General features: G+C 39.5%; 1 protein-coding gene across 2 annotated transcripts; it reads right to left on the reverse strand.

Moving 5' to 3' along the window:
• Positions 1-681: 681 nt before the first annotated feature.
• tmc5 (transmembrane channel like 5) lies at positions 682-17,841 on the reverse strand. 2 transcript variants are annotated; one of them, XM_079689952.1, is made up of 21 exons: positions 17,694-17,841; positions 17,019-17,122; positions 16,336-16,547; positions 14,883-14,960; positions 13,317-13,433; positions 13,123-13,225; positions 12,313-12,394; positions 11,972-12,232; positions 9,918-10,060; positions 9,658-9,802; positions 8,836-8,988; positions 8,297-8,463; positions 7,791-7,866; positions 7,604-7,701; positions 7,412-7,507; positions 6,466-6,541; positions 5,774-5,907; positions 5,458-5,631; positions 1,869-1,947; positions 1,686-1,778; positions 682-1,594 (listed from the first exon to the last, which is right to left on the reverse strand). In XM_079689952.1, exons 2-21 carry the CDS (start codon positions 17,090-17,092, stop codon positions 1,085-1,087), a joined length of 2,871 nt encoding a protein of 956 aa, XP_079546078.1. In that variant the 5' UTR covers positions 17,093-17,122; positions 17,694-17,841; the 3' UTR covers positions 682-1,084. The 2 variants fall into 2 exon arrangements, with proteins under 2 accessions (XP_079546078.1, XP_079546079.1); XM_079689953.1 differs by lacking the exon at positions 16,336-16,547.

The following is a 17,841-nucleotide window of genomic DNA, read 5'->3' on the forward strand; positions in this document are numbered from 1 at the left end:
GGACAGGCCTGGGCTAGTCAGTTAGCATGCTAATTTCGGTAGATTTATTGGCGACACAATGCATAGATATCACGCATTACGTTGTTCTCTTTCTTTTTGTAAATGTTTTTAAAATAAATTGTGGTCGTACGTCACACCCAGTTTTGATTGATTTTGAAATAAAGCAGTATATTTACTGCAAAGGACCTGCCTACATATACAAATTGTAAATAGGCCTAGCCTACGTTGTAAAGTAAAGGTGTGAAGTATTTTTGTACAGAGAATGGCTTTTAACATTTTATTTGATGTTTCTGTATTGACCCGAGTAACATGATTACTTAATGCTTTGGAAATGTTTCTTTTATAGAGCTTTTTAGCCAAATATTCTGGAGCCCCCCTCCACTCAAAATACAGGTTTTAGTCATTGATATTATATAAATATGGTTTAATAAAAGTTGATAGTAAAAGTTTTTATATTTCACCAAATATTTTCATGGTAAAATAAATGTTGATCGACTGGCCAAAAACACAATTTGAATTATTAAGAGTAATGTGTAATCTGTGGCAATGCAGAATCCCTACAGAGGGCAGTGTTGTTTTAAATAAAAAACTACATTGATTTAACTGTATATGGTAGTGACTGTATTTTTGCATGCTTACTTGCTTATTTTGGCTTAAACTAACACATGTATTACAAACAAATATGACACATTTTTTATTTTTTATTTGTATCTGGTCTCAATGGTCTCCATATAGTAAAGTATTGACAACTGGAGTGTATGATATAAATCTTATCACAAAACGGCACAATATCAGGCCTATACTGTACATGTTATAGTGTTTATTTATATTACAAGGCGTATATATACTGTCATAGAAACATACTATTAAGATATATTTGTACAATAAAAGTGCATAGAGAGGTGTGCCTAAGATATCTTCTAGCCCTGCTACAGTACCTATACTTGTCCTTGAGAAATCACCTAATTTATAGATATACAACCAAGGCTATTCATCCATGGGTGATAACACAGATCAAAAGTGTGTTTTTAGTCATCTCTTCAATTCGGTCCCACTTATCCATGGTAAAATAAAGGCCCTTTTTTTAGTAGCCATCATCATACTCATTCTGGGCCTGCTGCCGGGCCAACATGGCCTGAATGAGCGCGCTGGAGCCTGCGGGTGCTGGGTTTCGTGGGGATGCCGGAACCCAGTGAGGCCTATCCTCTTCCTCTGCCCTCTGCCTGGCTTGCATGACTTGCATCATAACACTTGACACAGAAGAAGTTGGATCACTTGCAGCATCAGTTCCTTCCACTTGCGCTCTGGCTTGCAACGCCTGTCTGACAGCGCTGGATGTGTTAGTGGGGCTTTCGTAATAACCTGTGCTGAAGTGTTCGTCCCTTTCTTGACCCTCGGCCCTCTGCCGGGCCTGCATGGCCTGAATGAGAGCACTGGAGGAGGAGGAGATGTCGGAGGGAACTGGAACTCCGCCAGTGCTGAGTCTCTCCTCTTCCTCCTTCTCGAGCTGCTGGCGAGCTAGTAATGCCTGAACCATGGCGTTTGAGGTGGACTGACCGCCTGAGGAGTGGTCATCTGGCCTCCGTTTGGAGTGCTGAAAGATGTGAAAAAATATGCAGAGAAATTAATAGCAAATCTCAGGCTCAAAGGTGAGAATTTGGCATCAAAGAATCCTTACAACACACCTTTTTTGGATTCTTCTGTTTTGATCTTTTATCAGGGTGAGATTTTTGGATATTTTGGAGTCTCTCTAACAAGAAGGACTTGTCTTTCCCTTCCTGATTTGAGAACAAGACAGAGTTAAGAGATGAATTAAGTACAGCCAAGCAATAAATGAAGGAATCGGTACCAAAAAAGTGAACACTCACATTAACAATCTGTTGTCTCAGTACACGAATAAGGAGCCTTCGGCCCCGAGTGACTTGCCAGAAGATGTATATGATGACTCTGAAAGCATGATAATATGACATGACATTATACAAACACTGTTCCAGTCTGTAACAGTCTATGTTTAAATAGTCAAATAAGTCAACCGCAGAATGGTGACTGGTATGATGCAGTTGCTAAATGTAGCACCCTGGTTATACTCTACAAAGAAAGTGTATTAAGATTACTATTAACAAAACATTAAGCACATGGATTTGGTTTACGTCCTATTGATACATATAAAATTACAGCCACATTTGATATTAGAGTGAGTGAAAATGGTAATAATTACAACTACTAAACAGCGAAGTTAGTTACTAAATGGACCTTGAGGTAAGATTATTCACTCATTAAGGAGGCCCTATTATGCTTTTTTTCCTGTAGAGACTGTTAACTAGGTTGTTGTGAATGTAATTGGACTTTGTTTATTTCAGTATCATAATGACATCACTATGTAACACTGTGCTTCTGTTGGATAGCGCTCCAACACATTAGAGGTTTCTTAAATTCCTCAAATGTCCCCTCCTCGACTCCTCGGTCCTCCGGTAGTGACCAGGAAATGAATTTCAGCGCGCCACCGTCCACACTACAGCTTCGACACCTTCAAAAACGTTTTCCAACGCGTCTGCCCATTCACTTTGAATGGGGTGACGTCACGTTGCCTCGCTTTTCGTCGAACTGAATTGTGGGTAGCATAGCGGTCCGTCTCCGCCGTCTCCGGCTGCAGAAGTTGAACAATTTTCAACTTCTGCAGCCGGAGACGCCGGAGTAGCCAGCGTCAGCCAATCAAATCCCGTTTATGCAAATCTGACAGTTCAAGCGCTAGCCAATCAAACCGCGTGCAAGCTGGGAGAGCCAGACCGCAGTTCATTTCCTCATATTCCAAACGAGAAATTACGGTAGCAAATCACCCGGTTCTTTACGACCAGAACTATTTACCGGGATACAAACCGGAGGAACCAGGCATGGAGGGAGGTGGCAGAGACAGTGGGTGAAACTGATAGGTTTTCGCCTGTTTGGGGAGTTTAATATATATATATATTGCTCGCATAAAATCCCCGGGGTTTTTTGCTTTGTATGCCGGGGGCGGGACATTCATGTGATTGGTTGTTGGTCGCGGTGCTCGAATAAAATCTCCAAGCTTCAGACACGCTCAGCTCCAAGCTTTTTTTGAAGCTGTAGGCCCTGTCTCAGGTCGACTATTTTCATTTCCTCGCTCCTCGGTCCTCGTTCTCACCGGAAGTTGATTTGTCTGCCCCATCTTGAGTACCGTCCCATGACTCTTATTTCTGCTGGAGGACCGAGGATTGAGGAGCGAGGAGCGATAATGGAGGAGCGATAATCGAGGAACCACCAGTCCATCCTCCGATGAAATCCTCAGATACTCGCCCCGCCCCCTTACTGTGTATCGCTCACTGATTGGACGATGCAGTGCATGCACTAATCTCATGCTTCTTGTTCTTGACATGAGAGCAGTACCCCAGCGGAGTGAAGAAAATAAATGAAAATCACGAGAGTCACTCCTCAGTTTAAACTGTGTTTTGTTTAAATTCATGAATCATTTAGTTACAAAAATATGTGATATATCCGAACAACAAAGTGGTCAAAAATCATTTTATTCATTTATTGGAAACATTTTCATGATCGCTTTTTCGTTTTATATTTTCATTTACTGTAATTTCCATTCAGTCAGTCGTTTAAGTGCTATTAAAATGTTAATGTGCTACATATCCACACAAACAAACAAATTGTACAATCCAATGAATGTTAATCTAACTGGGTTTTGATAGATAATATATCTTCTCTCAATTATTTTATTTCTATTGTGCACTCTAATCAATATTAATCAAACTATTGTTCGTTTATACATTTTAAGAATGGCGTTTATCTTTTTTGAGAATGAGTTCTTATTTGATTTTATTTATTGGGGTCTACAACAGATGATACAAATGTTTGTGTCAGTAAATGTGTGGCAGGGGTGTTTGTGAAAATAACGGGGACAGAGCTGCTGTCAGACGAACAGCTGTGCGGCGTCATCACAAACGGACGTCGCTTCACGTGACGCTCAGGAGGAAAGGACGTCCCATTGCTCTTAAAACTCATTTCCCTGCTTCTCTTGGTTTCCTTGCGTCCCTCCATGCTTCCCTGGAGGGAGGGACTAAACACAGAGAAAGGACGCAAGTGAGGGAAGCAAGGACTTAATTTAACCGACCTGAGACGGGGCCATAGTGTTGACGGGCCGTGATGCATCCTCCACGGCTCCTCCACGGATATATTTCCGGGAACGGTGGAGGCGTGACCCACGGCCGGACTTATCTCAGCCAATGACAGCTCTGCATGCATCCCTTGGATATTATTTTAGTAACTGCTTTCATCGCAACGCGATGTTTACAGTGAGAACAGCTGTGAGGTCCGTGCAGAAAGCAGAGCAGTGTGTAAAATATATATCACTCAGTATAACAGGCCTACTCTCTTTATTTGCTTTAGTTTAGTAGATATCTACAAACAAAGAGTCGATATTTTTCTAAGACCATTTAGTGCTTCACATAATAAAATACACAACGGCTGTAGCCTGATTATGCTTTAGGAGCTGTAGGCGTGTGTGGTACAGTGTGTACTGTAGGTGTGTGTGTGGTACAGTGTGCAGATGTGTGTTGTACAGTGCGTAGATGCGGCGGACAGACTGGTCTCCGTTGGTTTGGTGTCCGATGCTTACTTTCAATACTTGTACAACTTTTGTCCCGTAATTTCAATTCCCCATTTCAGCGACCAGAGAGAGGGGGGGGGGGGGTATATCCAGTCTCTGATTGTGTATGAGAGTGCTCTCACTTGTTTGATTCTGAAATTGTATATATTTATATAAATATATGTGTGTGTGTATATGTCCGCATCTGTAGCCTGTTATTGTCTCATTATACCGCACTGTGAATGAATCAAAGTAAATATATATAAGTGGCCATGAACACATCTGTCACAATGGACGTCTCTTTAAAATGACCGCTCAGAGGAGAGGAGTTCTCATTTCTCTAACCGCCTGCTACTTCCACTCCTCTCTCCTCGGTTCCCCTCCTCAGTCCTCCGCTCGCATCTCCTGTGGGCGGCACCAAGTCTCGAGGAGAGGAGTCGAGGATAGGAGTCGAGGAGGGGAAATTTGAGTATTGAGAAACCTCTATTGTATATGATAGGCTAAGGGGAGTGACATCTCTAAGTGGTGGACCAATCACAACAGAGCCGGCCAGCCAACCAATCAGAGACAAAGCAGACTGGGCTCTGTTTTCAGACAGAGGGGGAAAAGAGGTGCTGCAGCACAGGCAGTATGAAAAAAATTAAGATGTTTTTTAACATTAAAGCATGGAGACATGTCACAGTAGAGAGCAGAAGCACAAAATACAAATGAACCTGGTATTATAGGACCCCTTTAAGGACATGATTATTTTTTCTCTCTTGTTTTTTAATTTATATTTTATGCATCATCTCAATTAATGTGACACACACCACATACGCAACATGGCACCTGCACAATCAACTTACATGATGATGAGTGAGATAAGAAAGTAGAAGATTTCACTCCTGATGACATTTTGGTAGATCCAAACCACCCATTGAGAACTAGAGGTCTCCTCTAGATATACCATCCAAACTTCGACCACATTGAAGGTGCTGTTGAGTCCCCGGAAAGGACCACAATGCTCTGAGGGGGTCAGACTACAGAGCAAGACAAGATAGACAAAACCAATCAACCCTTTTAGGGGGGTTTGTGTACCAAGGCTATGTTATAGTTTTGTTATCATTTTGTTGTTGTACAATGATATTCTTTGACTCCAGGCTGTAGGTCATGTCCTCTTACCTCCAGGCGGTGAACGCAACCATAGAGACAGCTCCCACGAAGAAAGGGAAGAAGAGCAGGGCGATGAAGATGGTTTGCATCTGAGCGGCTCTGCCTGACCGCCTCGGAGGTTGGCAGTTCTGGGTCAGGCTGACCTGGGGAAGTGGTAACAAAACACTCATACACATGAACAAATACATGGCACACAAAAACACTTTTTCCCTCATTATTATTGCACTACCATAATGATGTTTTCTAAGTTTACGAAACCAGCCTGCACATCGTATCTGTTTCACTCCATAATAGAGAACATGAAGAACTCATCAGAGCTTTGAATAGTATTGCTTCAAGGGTCATTCAGCATGTTCATGAAACATTCAAGAACACCAGATCCATCCTGAGTCAAATTACCAATCGTTCTGGATTAAATTACTCTGACATTGATTGATCTTGCCTGGAACATTGCAACCAACTTGTTTACTTCACATATCCCAATACCTAAGTCCTTTCCAAAACACAGAATAAAGCATGCTGTCAGTGTGATGAAAGGATTTGAATCAAATATTGAACCAGCTGCACAAATAGCGTAACCTGAGCGCAAAACATTAAAAAGAGCAACTAGGGCAGCGGTGGCCTTGTATCTCCCTGTGGCTGTTTGTCATCATAGCAGTTCAGTTTACAATCACCAAGGCTATTAATTAAGTGTCATTTACCTTCTTTAAGTAAAACAAAATGAAAAATTTGAGGATCTGGATGGCAGGCAGCAGAGGAGAAAAGTAAATACCAATCCTATGGGGGGAAAAATTCACAGTTAGCTAACTATGTATAGTAAATGAGCATTGACACCAGGAGAAAAACACAAATCTTGATTTTAAATTCATTGAGTTGTTAGGTCCTGTGGTAAGCAGAGATATGGACTTTGTGAATCAAAAATTAGACTTCAATATCGACTCGACAAAAATCAAGACTTGTAACTTGACTTTGATTTCAACACCAACATTTGGCTTAATTTTTGACTTTTTACTCTAGAATACTATTAAAGGTGGGGTAGGTGAGTTTGAGAAACCGGCTCGAGATACACTTTTTGTTATATTCCACGGAATGCTCTTAACATCCCGATAGCAATGAATATCTTAAGTGCTTTGACAAAAAGTCCATACAAAAATTTCATCTGCGGAAGCCATAGTACTGTAAAAAGCACGACCAATCATCTGAGCCGGCCCGGCTAAAATAACTGGATGGCCTACCTCCCTGTCAGCCTTCCATCTGTGCCCAAACTTATCTCGTGCCCTCATTGGTCATGTGCGCTTTCGTGTGTGTTGGAGGAGGGGCTCTGTAAGGAAATAGCAGATTTCTTCCGGCTGTGTATTTTCAAATTCTAGCGCACTCGAGCTGGTTTCTCCAAAATTACCTGCCCCACCTTTAATTTAGTTTGAGCAAATAAATACACATTTTAAATGCATTCACAAACTTTGTATATTTCATATATTATTTACTCTCTTAATAAAGCACAACTGGGAAAGTACAAATTGTGTCTCAAAACTCAAAGTTTAGGACTCAGGACTTCAGTGCAAAGACTTGAAGGCTTGACTTGAAATGCAAAACTATGACTTGGTCCCGACTCTGGTAGTTGGTAAGTGTTGAATGTATTGCTCTTACCAGGCCAGAGTCTGTGCGTAGATCAGTTCAAGGACATTTCTGGCTACGTCAAACTCTGGAACCCCCAGACGTGGGAGTAATCTGGTCCCAATCACACTGTTGAGGAGAAATTAGACATATGATTTACATGTGAGGTTAACCAACCCCATTTATTTGATTGTGAAGAAGACAAACAAACCGAAAGCCACTCACTTGCTAAGAAACTCTCCAAAGAAGGATCCCAACATTAGAAAAAGGAAATCAACAATGACCAGTCGGTACAAAGCCTGTCCTACCATGGACTCCCAACACTGTGGAAAAACATTAGGTTCATGAATGACTGTCTTTAGCGATGGAAACTGGTACAACACAATTTTGGGTTGAACCCTGTCAAACATACCGAAAACTTTACAGCCACCACATTCATCCAGTTATAACACAAGACAGCCAGAATGGACATCTTGAGTAACACATTTCTGTAAGTGGGAAAAGAGAAACAAATATTTTATTCAAGATTGATGCTTGAACATTTTGGGAATTATGCTAATGTTCTTTCTTTCAGAGAAAGATTGATACAACTGCCCCATGCATACGGTAAATATGAAGCTGCAGAGTCAGCGGCCAGTAAGCTTATTTTAGCTTATATTAGCTAAGCTAAGCATAAGGACTGAAAAAAAAACAACAAGCTTTGGTTCTCCCCCTATATATTCTTTATGCTAAGCTAAGCTAATCAACTGCTGACTCCATCTTTGCATTGAACGGATAAATATGTCAAGAGTGGTATCATTCTTCAAGTCTAATTCTGGGCAAGAAAGCAAAAAAGTGTATTCCGCAACAATTATTTCTACTACTACTTAAAATTCTCAATTTTATGCACTTTAAATTCATTTGTCTCTGCTGTCTGACCTGACTACCAGTGCGTAGATCTGTTTGCGCTGGCTGGAGTAGTGCTCAAACTTGTTGAAGAGGGAGTAGAAGAGCGGGACGACCAGGTTCATCAGAGACACCACAAAGGGAACCAGCAGAGTTTCTGCCTCCTGCAGCAGAGACCAGTTGGCAGAATCTGTTGCCCGCTATAAAGATAACAGATAGATAAGGGGTTAGGTCAGCTCAACATAGTGCTAGACGGACAACACTGTGTGCAAAGAAATGAATCAAACCCTGCACTGCCAGTAAATAACTCGGCATATAACTGTAAGTAATTTGCAATCTTATGACGCATGCTGATACTGAATTTAAATTACCATGCCATAAAGTACGATGATACGCATTTTTTCTCAGAGCATGGAGACAAAGGGATCAGTAAAAATATTTTTCTGTTAATACTGGTTTAATGGAACAATAAGACTCGTACAGACGATGAAACCTCTATGTAGTCTAAATCAAACAAAGAATACTTAATCCAATTTAACAATAAAACTTAGTTTCAGTTTAGTTTTGTGTACCTGCTGTTCGAATTGGCAGAGATAATAGATGCTAGCTCCAGTGCCGACAGCCAGGCTAGTGGAGAGCAGCCAGGCACCCAGATAAACCCCAAAGTGCTTCAGACTTTCAGAGAGGGTAAGGCACTCCCTCTGGGCCTTCTCTGACATGGACTCCTGAAAAAATTACGAGGTGCATGTTGTGTTTTAAAACAGTAATTAACCTTTGAGATAACTAATGGTCTGAAGTTTGTTGAATGCTTATTGTGAAAAAATCTTTAAAAGCTTAGATTGGCAATACATTTGTTAAAGTGGACCTATCATGCTATATTTGAATACAATAGTGTAGGACCATACCTATATAAGGCATATTTATACTTTTTATTTTTCAAAATACCAAACAGATCATGCATTTTAGCCATTCCTCAATTTAACACTGTCTTTTCATGGGCTGATTCTGTGAGAACAGCACCATCTACAGGCCTGGCATATGTACTACAGCGTCTCCAGCGCTTTCGAACGGCAATGTCCGTGGCTGTCTCCTCCTGATTGGTGGAGTTGGCCCAATAGCCGTAGCGCCACTTCTGTGACTGTACAGAAGTGTTCAAATCTGGATCAGTCTTTATCAGATCCGTTGCAGCCCCTTTTTTAGAGATTTGGGTATGGAGGAAAATAGAGAGGGTTGTGTTTTCTGACACTTGGTGAGCTCCCTGGAACACCGGGGACACATATTCATGTATAAAAGACGTACAAAAGTGCATTTTTCATGATAGGTCACCTTTAATATATTCAACATTGCATTGAGAGCTGCTCCTATTTGATATATTTTAACACAGTAATAGTCACCTTGAGTTGCACTCGTAGATTGTTTTTGCGCTGTCTCACTGCCTTATCGTTGGTAATATTAAAGTCCCAGCTGCACAGAAGCTGCCATGCACTGTTTGAAGCAGGGTCAGCTAGCACATAGTTTGTCTTGAATGAGCTGGCCATGCTGCGTGACGAAAATAGGCAACGTACATTTGAAACTACTTCATGTAATTTAATGTAATTTAAGGAAATGTAAAATGTTCTCTACATTATATAGTTTTATGGACAATTGGACTGACCTGAAGATAAGTGCAATTCCACACAGAACCATGTAGACTGCAATGGTGAAGAAATAAGCCAACTGCATGTTGTACTCCGCTAGATGCACCTTGGTTTCATTGCTGTAGCCCCCGTAGTACATGACAGTGTTGTTGAAGTAACCCTGGAGAAACCAAAACACATTTATATTGCATTGGGAAAAATACATATTTATTGAGCATCTTCACATAAGGCCAGACAATGTCAAAAACATAGTTTTTTCCACACTGGTCATTTTACGGTGTGTATTTAACTACTTGTCTGTGAATGTCTCTTAAATGTACCAATATTTAGCGTTTAAAGAATATTTTATACAAAGATAATTGTCCAAATGTAAGTAACCAACTATGGAAGTTAATTGAAACCTGGATTAGTTGTTCTTCATAGCCTATTAACCTGTAGTGTCTAATACGTGTCATTTTACATATATATTTATATATATATATTTATCTTTAAATATAAAGATATCGGTTTTGTGTAACATTTTATTCCTAAAAACATGGCACATTTTCGTTTTATTTATTTTTTATAACCATTGACACTATTTTCTGATTTATGGACCTCTTAAGCCCCACGGACCCGATTCCGGGGCCGAAATCGCGTAATTTGCAGGAAACAACGTATAAGGAACCTTAATATTTAATAAACTATGAATATTTGATATCCATATAACGGGAAAAAACTCAAAAACAATGCTAACACTGACCCTCTGAATTAGCCCCGAGCGAACTAAAGGCTAACCTATTACTGCACCGAAAATCACTCCTAGCTCCCTTATTACTTATCCTAGCTGCACATCCAACACATCGTTTATGATCGTAAAGACACAGAATCTAACGATGCTCACCTCAACACTGAAAGATACAAACTCGCGACGTTACCAACAAAAACGTACATCAAAACATGTGGCGCCAGGTAGCCTAAAACGCTAACATGGCTTACCTTGGTTTTGTCTGGTCAAAACTGGTCTTCAATGGCATTAAAACGATAAAAACGATGCTTTAGTTAATCCATAGGTTAATATCCAATGTGACTGTGTCCCCTTTGAAATGTTCTGATAATAATCTATAAGCAATAAAACTGCAATTCCGTTTTCAAATATCAGAGCAGGGAGATCCTAAGCTCTGTAGCAAGATTGAATGCGCAAAGATGCCACCTTTTTTTTTAACATGAGTGTGTGCGTGACGATTTCTCTTCGATTCTATTGGCTCTAACGGTCAGAAAGAGATGTCACATGTCAAAATCGAAGAAGGGGGGCCAGAGATGAGGAAAATCCACCCAAATGGCCCCAGAAGAGGTCTTTTTGGCTAAATCTGTCTAAAAAGGTAAAATATAACTTTTTTTACATCAATCTTGATACAAGGTACTTATTATATGTTGTACGTTGGATTCCTAAAGCTTTTAGTCTACTAACCCATCATCCAAGGTTAGTTTCACTATAAGTACAAAATAATTTACAGTTTTTTACCATGTTCAATCTGAATTTTCTTTAAAATAAAAAACATCTATATTGATTCTGACTTTCTACATCCAACTCACAGGTTTATCATTACTTTGAGAAAAAAGATTATTAATTTAACCCTTTTAGAAGGGAAGATATGGTCATTTGTTCTGGGAATGTCATTTTCGAGCCTGAAACCTGAAAAACAGGCTTGGGGCTTAAGAGGTTTAAGACAAAGAGATATCCAAAGTAACCTCTGTAAAAACCTTTAATTCTAATATGTCCACATAAGGAAACTACACCTTTGAACCTGTCTCTCATCTTTCAGATATCTGTTCCGGGAATTCATGCAAACTAGCACATAATAAATAAGATACTTTGTTGTTTGCATGTTTGCATATTTAAACAACACTATGGGGTTTGATTAAGCTGTGGGGTTATATATCACTGTGGGGTCATATGTAACCTTACACATAATAATTTCATGTGAACATACAATTTTTTGATTTAGTAAAAAAATATTGAAACGTTTTTTGGACCATTTGGATAGATGTGGCTTTACAGGTATGTGTTGTGGTGGGAGCCTCCACTTACTGCTCCAGTCAGTATCTCAAGTCCTCTGAAGCTCACATTCGGAGATATGTTGGGCCAGGGGCTGTAAACAAGCTGCGGGATGGTGATAAAGCCAAAGTTCACCAGGAAGGAGAAAATGTTGAACATGAGCAGCCACTTGAGGAACACGAAGTAGGAGAGCACGCTGGTGCCAAACGTGCCACCGATCTCTTTCATGATGCCCTGCCACAGCTCCAGGGTCTGCCTGGCCGATTTTATACCATATCCGCACCTGCGGAAAGACTGTGTAGAATAAACACATAGGTGATGAATCAGATGGTTTAATTGTTTAAGTAAGGCGTTGCAGCATGTCGTTTACTTACCAGTGACATGTTCTCAGAGCAGTCTGTAAAACATGTGAACTGGCGAGATTTCTTGGCAGACTTGAATGCGAGCACTTGGCTCCTGTTGAAGAAATGTAGAATATAGTTAGAAGTAGGAGTAATTTTTTTAACCTACTCTATACAACTTTATTAAAACATTTCTTAAAGTAATAAAAACGAAACATGATTTAGGGCTTTGTAGCAGTGCAGGTTAATCATCAGCTAGATAACAACATTTTAAAGTCTGTACATTTAGTGTGATGTTTTATTTGTAATAATCTGATCCTTATATCATAGTTCTCTCCTGTAGCATGAACATTTTACACGTTTTTGGTGATATTTTTCTTATTATTATTTTTGTCAACATAATCAATCCATAATCTTGACCAGAAAGGTATTATCATACTTTACATTTGTACTCATTATTTATCACACATTTTATTTATTATTGATAAGCGGATTACGAAGTATCATAAATCTAGTTAATTTGTTACAATAATGACATTAGTGTCTTGAAAATCTATATTTCCTGATGAGCTAGACGATCTGCCAGAATGATATAATGTTGTAGTGTGGCGAAAAAACCTTTGGACTTTCTGTCATTTCAATAGTTTCTTGTGTAGTGTGCCCTGAAACAAGAGCAGTGTGTAATTCTGTCACTTTTCCTCGAGTGATCAATATTGCAACACTGTATCTTGGCTTTGCGTTCCATATTTATGGTTCCCAGCAGGGTGTAAAGGTTGTGCTTTGTGCCTAGAAATAGTCTAACAAGGAAGCTAATTAACATCTTCTTCTCAGTGAAAAACCCACCTTATTTGTTTCTTCTCATCAAAGCTCATTGGAAGGTCCCGAATCGCCCAAATTCTGTCTCGTGTTGATAGGGCAACAAGCTCTTTTACCAGGTTCTGTTCCTCTGTCACACACATGATGACAAACATTTTCTATGTAAAAGTTGTATGAATGTAGATTAGATGTCACTCTTCTCCACATTCAAAAGCTCTTACCATTCTCCATCTCGTTCCTTATGGCTTCCTCTGTGAAGGCTACGTGGTTAGGATCACCGTTAGGAAACATGCTCATCCGTCTCATTGATATTCCCCTCCTTCTCATCGTCATGTTACCTGGAGGAACGCAAACATGAAGACAATAATGTGCCTCATCAACCAATCGTTCTAAAAGAAAATTCCTTATTGCGATTTATTTGTCTGTTTTATATATTATAATAGTTTTTTCTGTTTTTTGAAATATTCAGTTCAAATTATCATATTTCTTTAGCATTTATTATATTTTTTGATAATTATTTTCGTTATTTAACAAATCATTATGGACCTTTCAAATAAATAAACATTACATTACAAACGCTTCACTGTAAGAGGCCGATGGGATCCATCATAATAAGAACACAGGCATAAACACATCTTTGGTTAAGGAAGATGTCATAAATCTGACATACAGACTTAATTAAGAACATACTTATTAGTGAATGATGCCCATTGAGTTATGTTGTTCGGCTGTGATTGCCAAAATAAACTTGAGATCTACAGGCAAACTTGTGTTGCCCGGGACATATGGGAAAAACAGGAGCAGCATGACAGTTATCAGGGTCTGCATTTTTAAATGTAAAACCTGCAGCTGCTCACACATGCAAACATTTACCCTACCACCGCAGCTTGACTGAGATTTACTTTGTCTCTTTATTTTTTTCCTGATTAATTACAGCACACAAACGTTGAACTTATTACCTTCAGTTAGTGCACCGCCAAAGTACAACTGATAGCAATGTGAGCTTTTCTGGTGCTATACTACTGACTTTATCTTTACTCCTGATTAAACCTATCATAGCCTACTGTTGGCACCGCAGACTGACTACTGAGCCAACTGTGTATTTCAAGAGACTAGTGTTATTCACAGGTAATATGTTAACGTTAAGTCTTTTACATTTAAATTATAGTATAATTTCACTCTGTGAGTCACACTTTATGCGTTGAGCTAAACGTTAGCTTGCTAGAATGCTCTCAGTTCCATTGCTAACATACTAATCAAAATATGTTTCTTGTTATTTCAAGATATTATGACATTAAATTGTGAGAAGGTTTCGTTAGAATGAGTCACAGGACCTTTTGTTTTTATCACAATGGCAGAATTAGGCTGCCTTAAACTGAAGATTCATTCTAAAGGGATTTAGTTACAGTACAGCGTGATTAACATGGGTCACACATACCCAAATATTCACTTTCTAAACAGACGTTTCCAAAACATTTATATTGTGTCCTTCAGATTAAGACGATATTTTCCCCACAACCCCTTTCCCTCTGTTTCATTTTCTTTGCAAACTTCCTTGTCACTGTTCTGTTTTGCAGACCTTTCATTAATGATTATCCAGTACTTAGCTAACTTGATTGATAATCAAAGTCAACAGGTCAACATGAATGTCACATTTATTAAAAAGTATCGTCTTGTAATGCACTTTACCACTTTTACTGTGTGTTTAGCAAAACCATGGCAACAGAGCGCAACAAAACTGTGAAAAGAAACTATTGTCTAAGGAGTACATTTAGTTTAACCATTACCTGATGTTGTGGAAGGAAGGCGGATGGAAAGTAATTGATCATACTGAGAGTCAGGTGGGATTTGGAAGGTACTGTGATCTGAATAAAAGAGAGCAGGTTAAGTAGAAGTTTCAACAAACTTGTCACTGAGCAACACAAAGAGGCACATAGAAACAAAACGACAAATGACATAGCCGTAGTCGTCATGCACAAAAAAGAATGTGTTTACGTCATAAATTGATGCTGGGATAGGCAGACTTTTCTTGACGTCAAGAGGCAACATTTCCAAAGAAAGCTCTCAGCGTATTGTAATTCTATTGATATTGCAGTATTCTGCATCCATTCCTACCATTAACAAGAAAAAGATATATACAGTAAACTGTACGTCATTCAGATGATTTTGAATAGGGTTATAAAGCCACAATTAAATAAGAACTACCTTTCTGTTTTGTTTTAAATGTGTGGGCCTTCAGAGCCTTTTCAAATGATAATCATTTTTTAGAGGTTTTAGCTAGCTTCTTTCATGTTGGACTGAAAATGTTGCTAATTGTTAAGCCTTCTGCTAATTGCAGCTGTAAGCTAATGTGAGCTAGATGTGAAATGCAGCCACAAGCTGCTGGGTGCTAGCCGCAGTTAAGTCTTTTGCTACGGTTAGCAATAGGCTAAACATTTAACAATATTTCTCTCTATCTCGAAGTGCAAGAGAAAATTGTCAGACTTTCTTTTGGATAAGTCTGTACATTTTTAGGTTGCTAAAAGGGTTTGTGCCGTTGGATCATGCTATCAATATCTAAAGGGCCACACACATGCAACTGCATTTATTGAACAGCCAAAAGAAACACCCTTTTTCATCAACAGAGAGAAGAAACTAGTGAAGGCCTGAAAACAAGGCAAATCTATGTTTCCATTGAGACCACTGAAATTACAATATGCTGCAAGGTTATAATTTTATTTTTGTCAAACGACCCAAAAAAAACATACGGCCTGTTAGGGATTAATTTGGTCTTACTCCTAGGAGTCTAACCTTTTCTGTGTGTTGACGTTTACGACCAACCCTAAGTCTGTTATCTGTCTTAAGGAATGGGAAGTCTCAGCTATTGTTGACATTACCAGTTTTATGACCGGTCAACTCTCGGTCACAGAGCCTGATAAGTGATTCAGTGTCTCCAGGTTTTAACGCCCCAATATGCTCATTAACTCTCTGTAAACTAGTTAAAAGGTCTATCGAGAGATAGGCTGGTCAGATTTGACATGGCAACCCACCAGTGCATTCAGAACCTTTGACTGTGTGACTTGTGATGTGAATTTCTCCGGCCAATGCTTGTATTAAAGATCCGTGTTTGACATCAAAGCTCCAACTCTCCTCGTGTCTCTCTGAGTCCTAACTTTCCATTGCTGCAGAAGTTTCCCTTACACTGCCTATCCCAGCTTTACTATTGTCCCATAGTCCAAAAGATGTAGCTTGGCCACTCACTGATGTCATGCTGCCATGAAGGACTCCTAGGGCGTGTTGAGATGTGGCCCATGGGGAGGATTTCCCTCCCCCTCCAGCTCTCCTCCTGCCAACCCCCCCGCGGCACCCTCCTTAAAGCATCATCACTGCTGATGTGACCAGTGGAGTAATGTCCATCTGCACCCTCACCCCGGGCGTAGGGGTTAGTGTGGAGGGGGGTTTTGCTGGAAGACCTATACAACAAATGTGTGACGATAAAGAAAAAACATTGACGTCACACTGTTTGTGTTTATAACACTTAAGAGCACTGAGGTTATCAGTTCAAGGAAGGAACTGGAATTTCAACTGATGATTATAATCAGTGTCATAGATATGCTTAATATTGAGCGTTTTTTAAGGAGGTGATATAATATCCTACAAGGAAGTGCAGGATAAGGCTTCTGAGTAGAGACCAACACACCAATGTATTTGTCTCTTAAAGTTTACCGTAATGTTTAACAGAAGAGAGTTATATACATATACATATGCTGCTTGATCCTTGAAGATATCCTGTTCATTCTTTTATAGTACATGACATGCCCTTTGAGTGCAAACAGCACCCACTGAAATACACGCTTGGTATGTAAAAGAGTAAAACACATTTTTCAGAATAAATAGTTCACTGATGCAAATTTGAAGACACATTTTATCATATTGCAACAAACCTTCTATCAATTTCCAGAGTCTCGCTGTCATGGTAGGCAGGGTTGAATAATCCTCCATTACTGTAACTTGTCATGAGATCCTTCAAATTGATCCTTTCGCTCTTCTGTGAAGACAACAGCGATACTTTAGCTCACCCTGAAGCAGTCGCTCTATTGATATGTTGATGTTTGTTCAGTCCCGTCCCTAGTGCATTTTAAAAACTTGATCTTAAGATGACTATGATAGTGTGCAAAGTTATCATGAGGAAGATAAGAGAATAGTCCTTCATTGAGTGTTGTATTGAAGCTTCCTATGCCAGCTTCACAGTAAACAAGTAGCATAACACCAAGTGCCTTTCTGTGCACAGAGTGACAGCTACATTGTCGGGGGGGGGGGGAGGATGTGTTATTTAATCCCCTGGTCCCATCATCATCGGGTCATCATTAATTCAAACATTAGGTTTGGTTTCCATCACATGGAAAGTATATGGTTCTACAGCCACTGAAGGACGGCAGACTAGGAAGATCTGAATTAAAACTGCAGTGTGATACATCAATAATGGAAATAGGAAAGAAAAAATCTCATCTAGCAGGACTACAAATAGTGTAGGAGTTAAAGTAGTTTATCATAGATTATACTATGCTGTCCAGATAATTAAATAAAATCTTGATAAACTACTTTTTCTCACTGCTTACCTTGTTGTGGTGATGTTGGAAAATAATACAATCGAAAAGTCCGAACAAAATGCTGGAGGGTTGCAGAAATAAATGTCTTCTAGTTTTTCTGCTGTCCGTGTTGACCAAGCGTGAGGAGTGAATCAGCCTGAGCACCACCGTCCGTGAG

This window comes from Notothenia rossii (genome assembly GCF_949606895.1).
Source record: "Notothenia rossii genome assembly, chromosome: 1".
Lineage (NCBI taxonomy): Eukaryota > Metazoa > Chordata > Actinopteri > Perciformes > Nototheniidae > Notothenia > Notothenia rossii.

Coding starts and splice junctions, on each gene's coding strand:
- tmc5 (XM_079689952.1), bottom strand. CDS start 17,092: ATGACAAGTTACAGTAATGGAGGATTATTCAACCCTGCCTACCATGAC. Junction 6,542..7,411: donor TACGCACAGACTCTGGCCTG/GTAAGAGCAATA, acceptor TTCCCCCCATAG/GATTGGTATTTACTTTTCTC. Junction 5,632..5,773: donor GTTGCGTTCACCGCCTGGAG/GTAAGAGGACAT, acceptor CTTGCTCTGTAG/TCTGACCCCCTCAGAGCATT.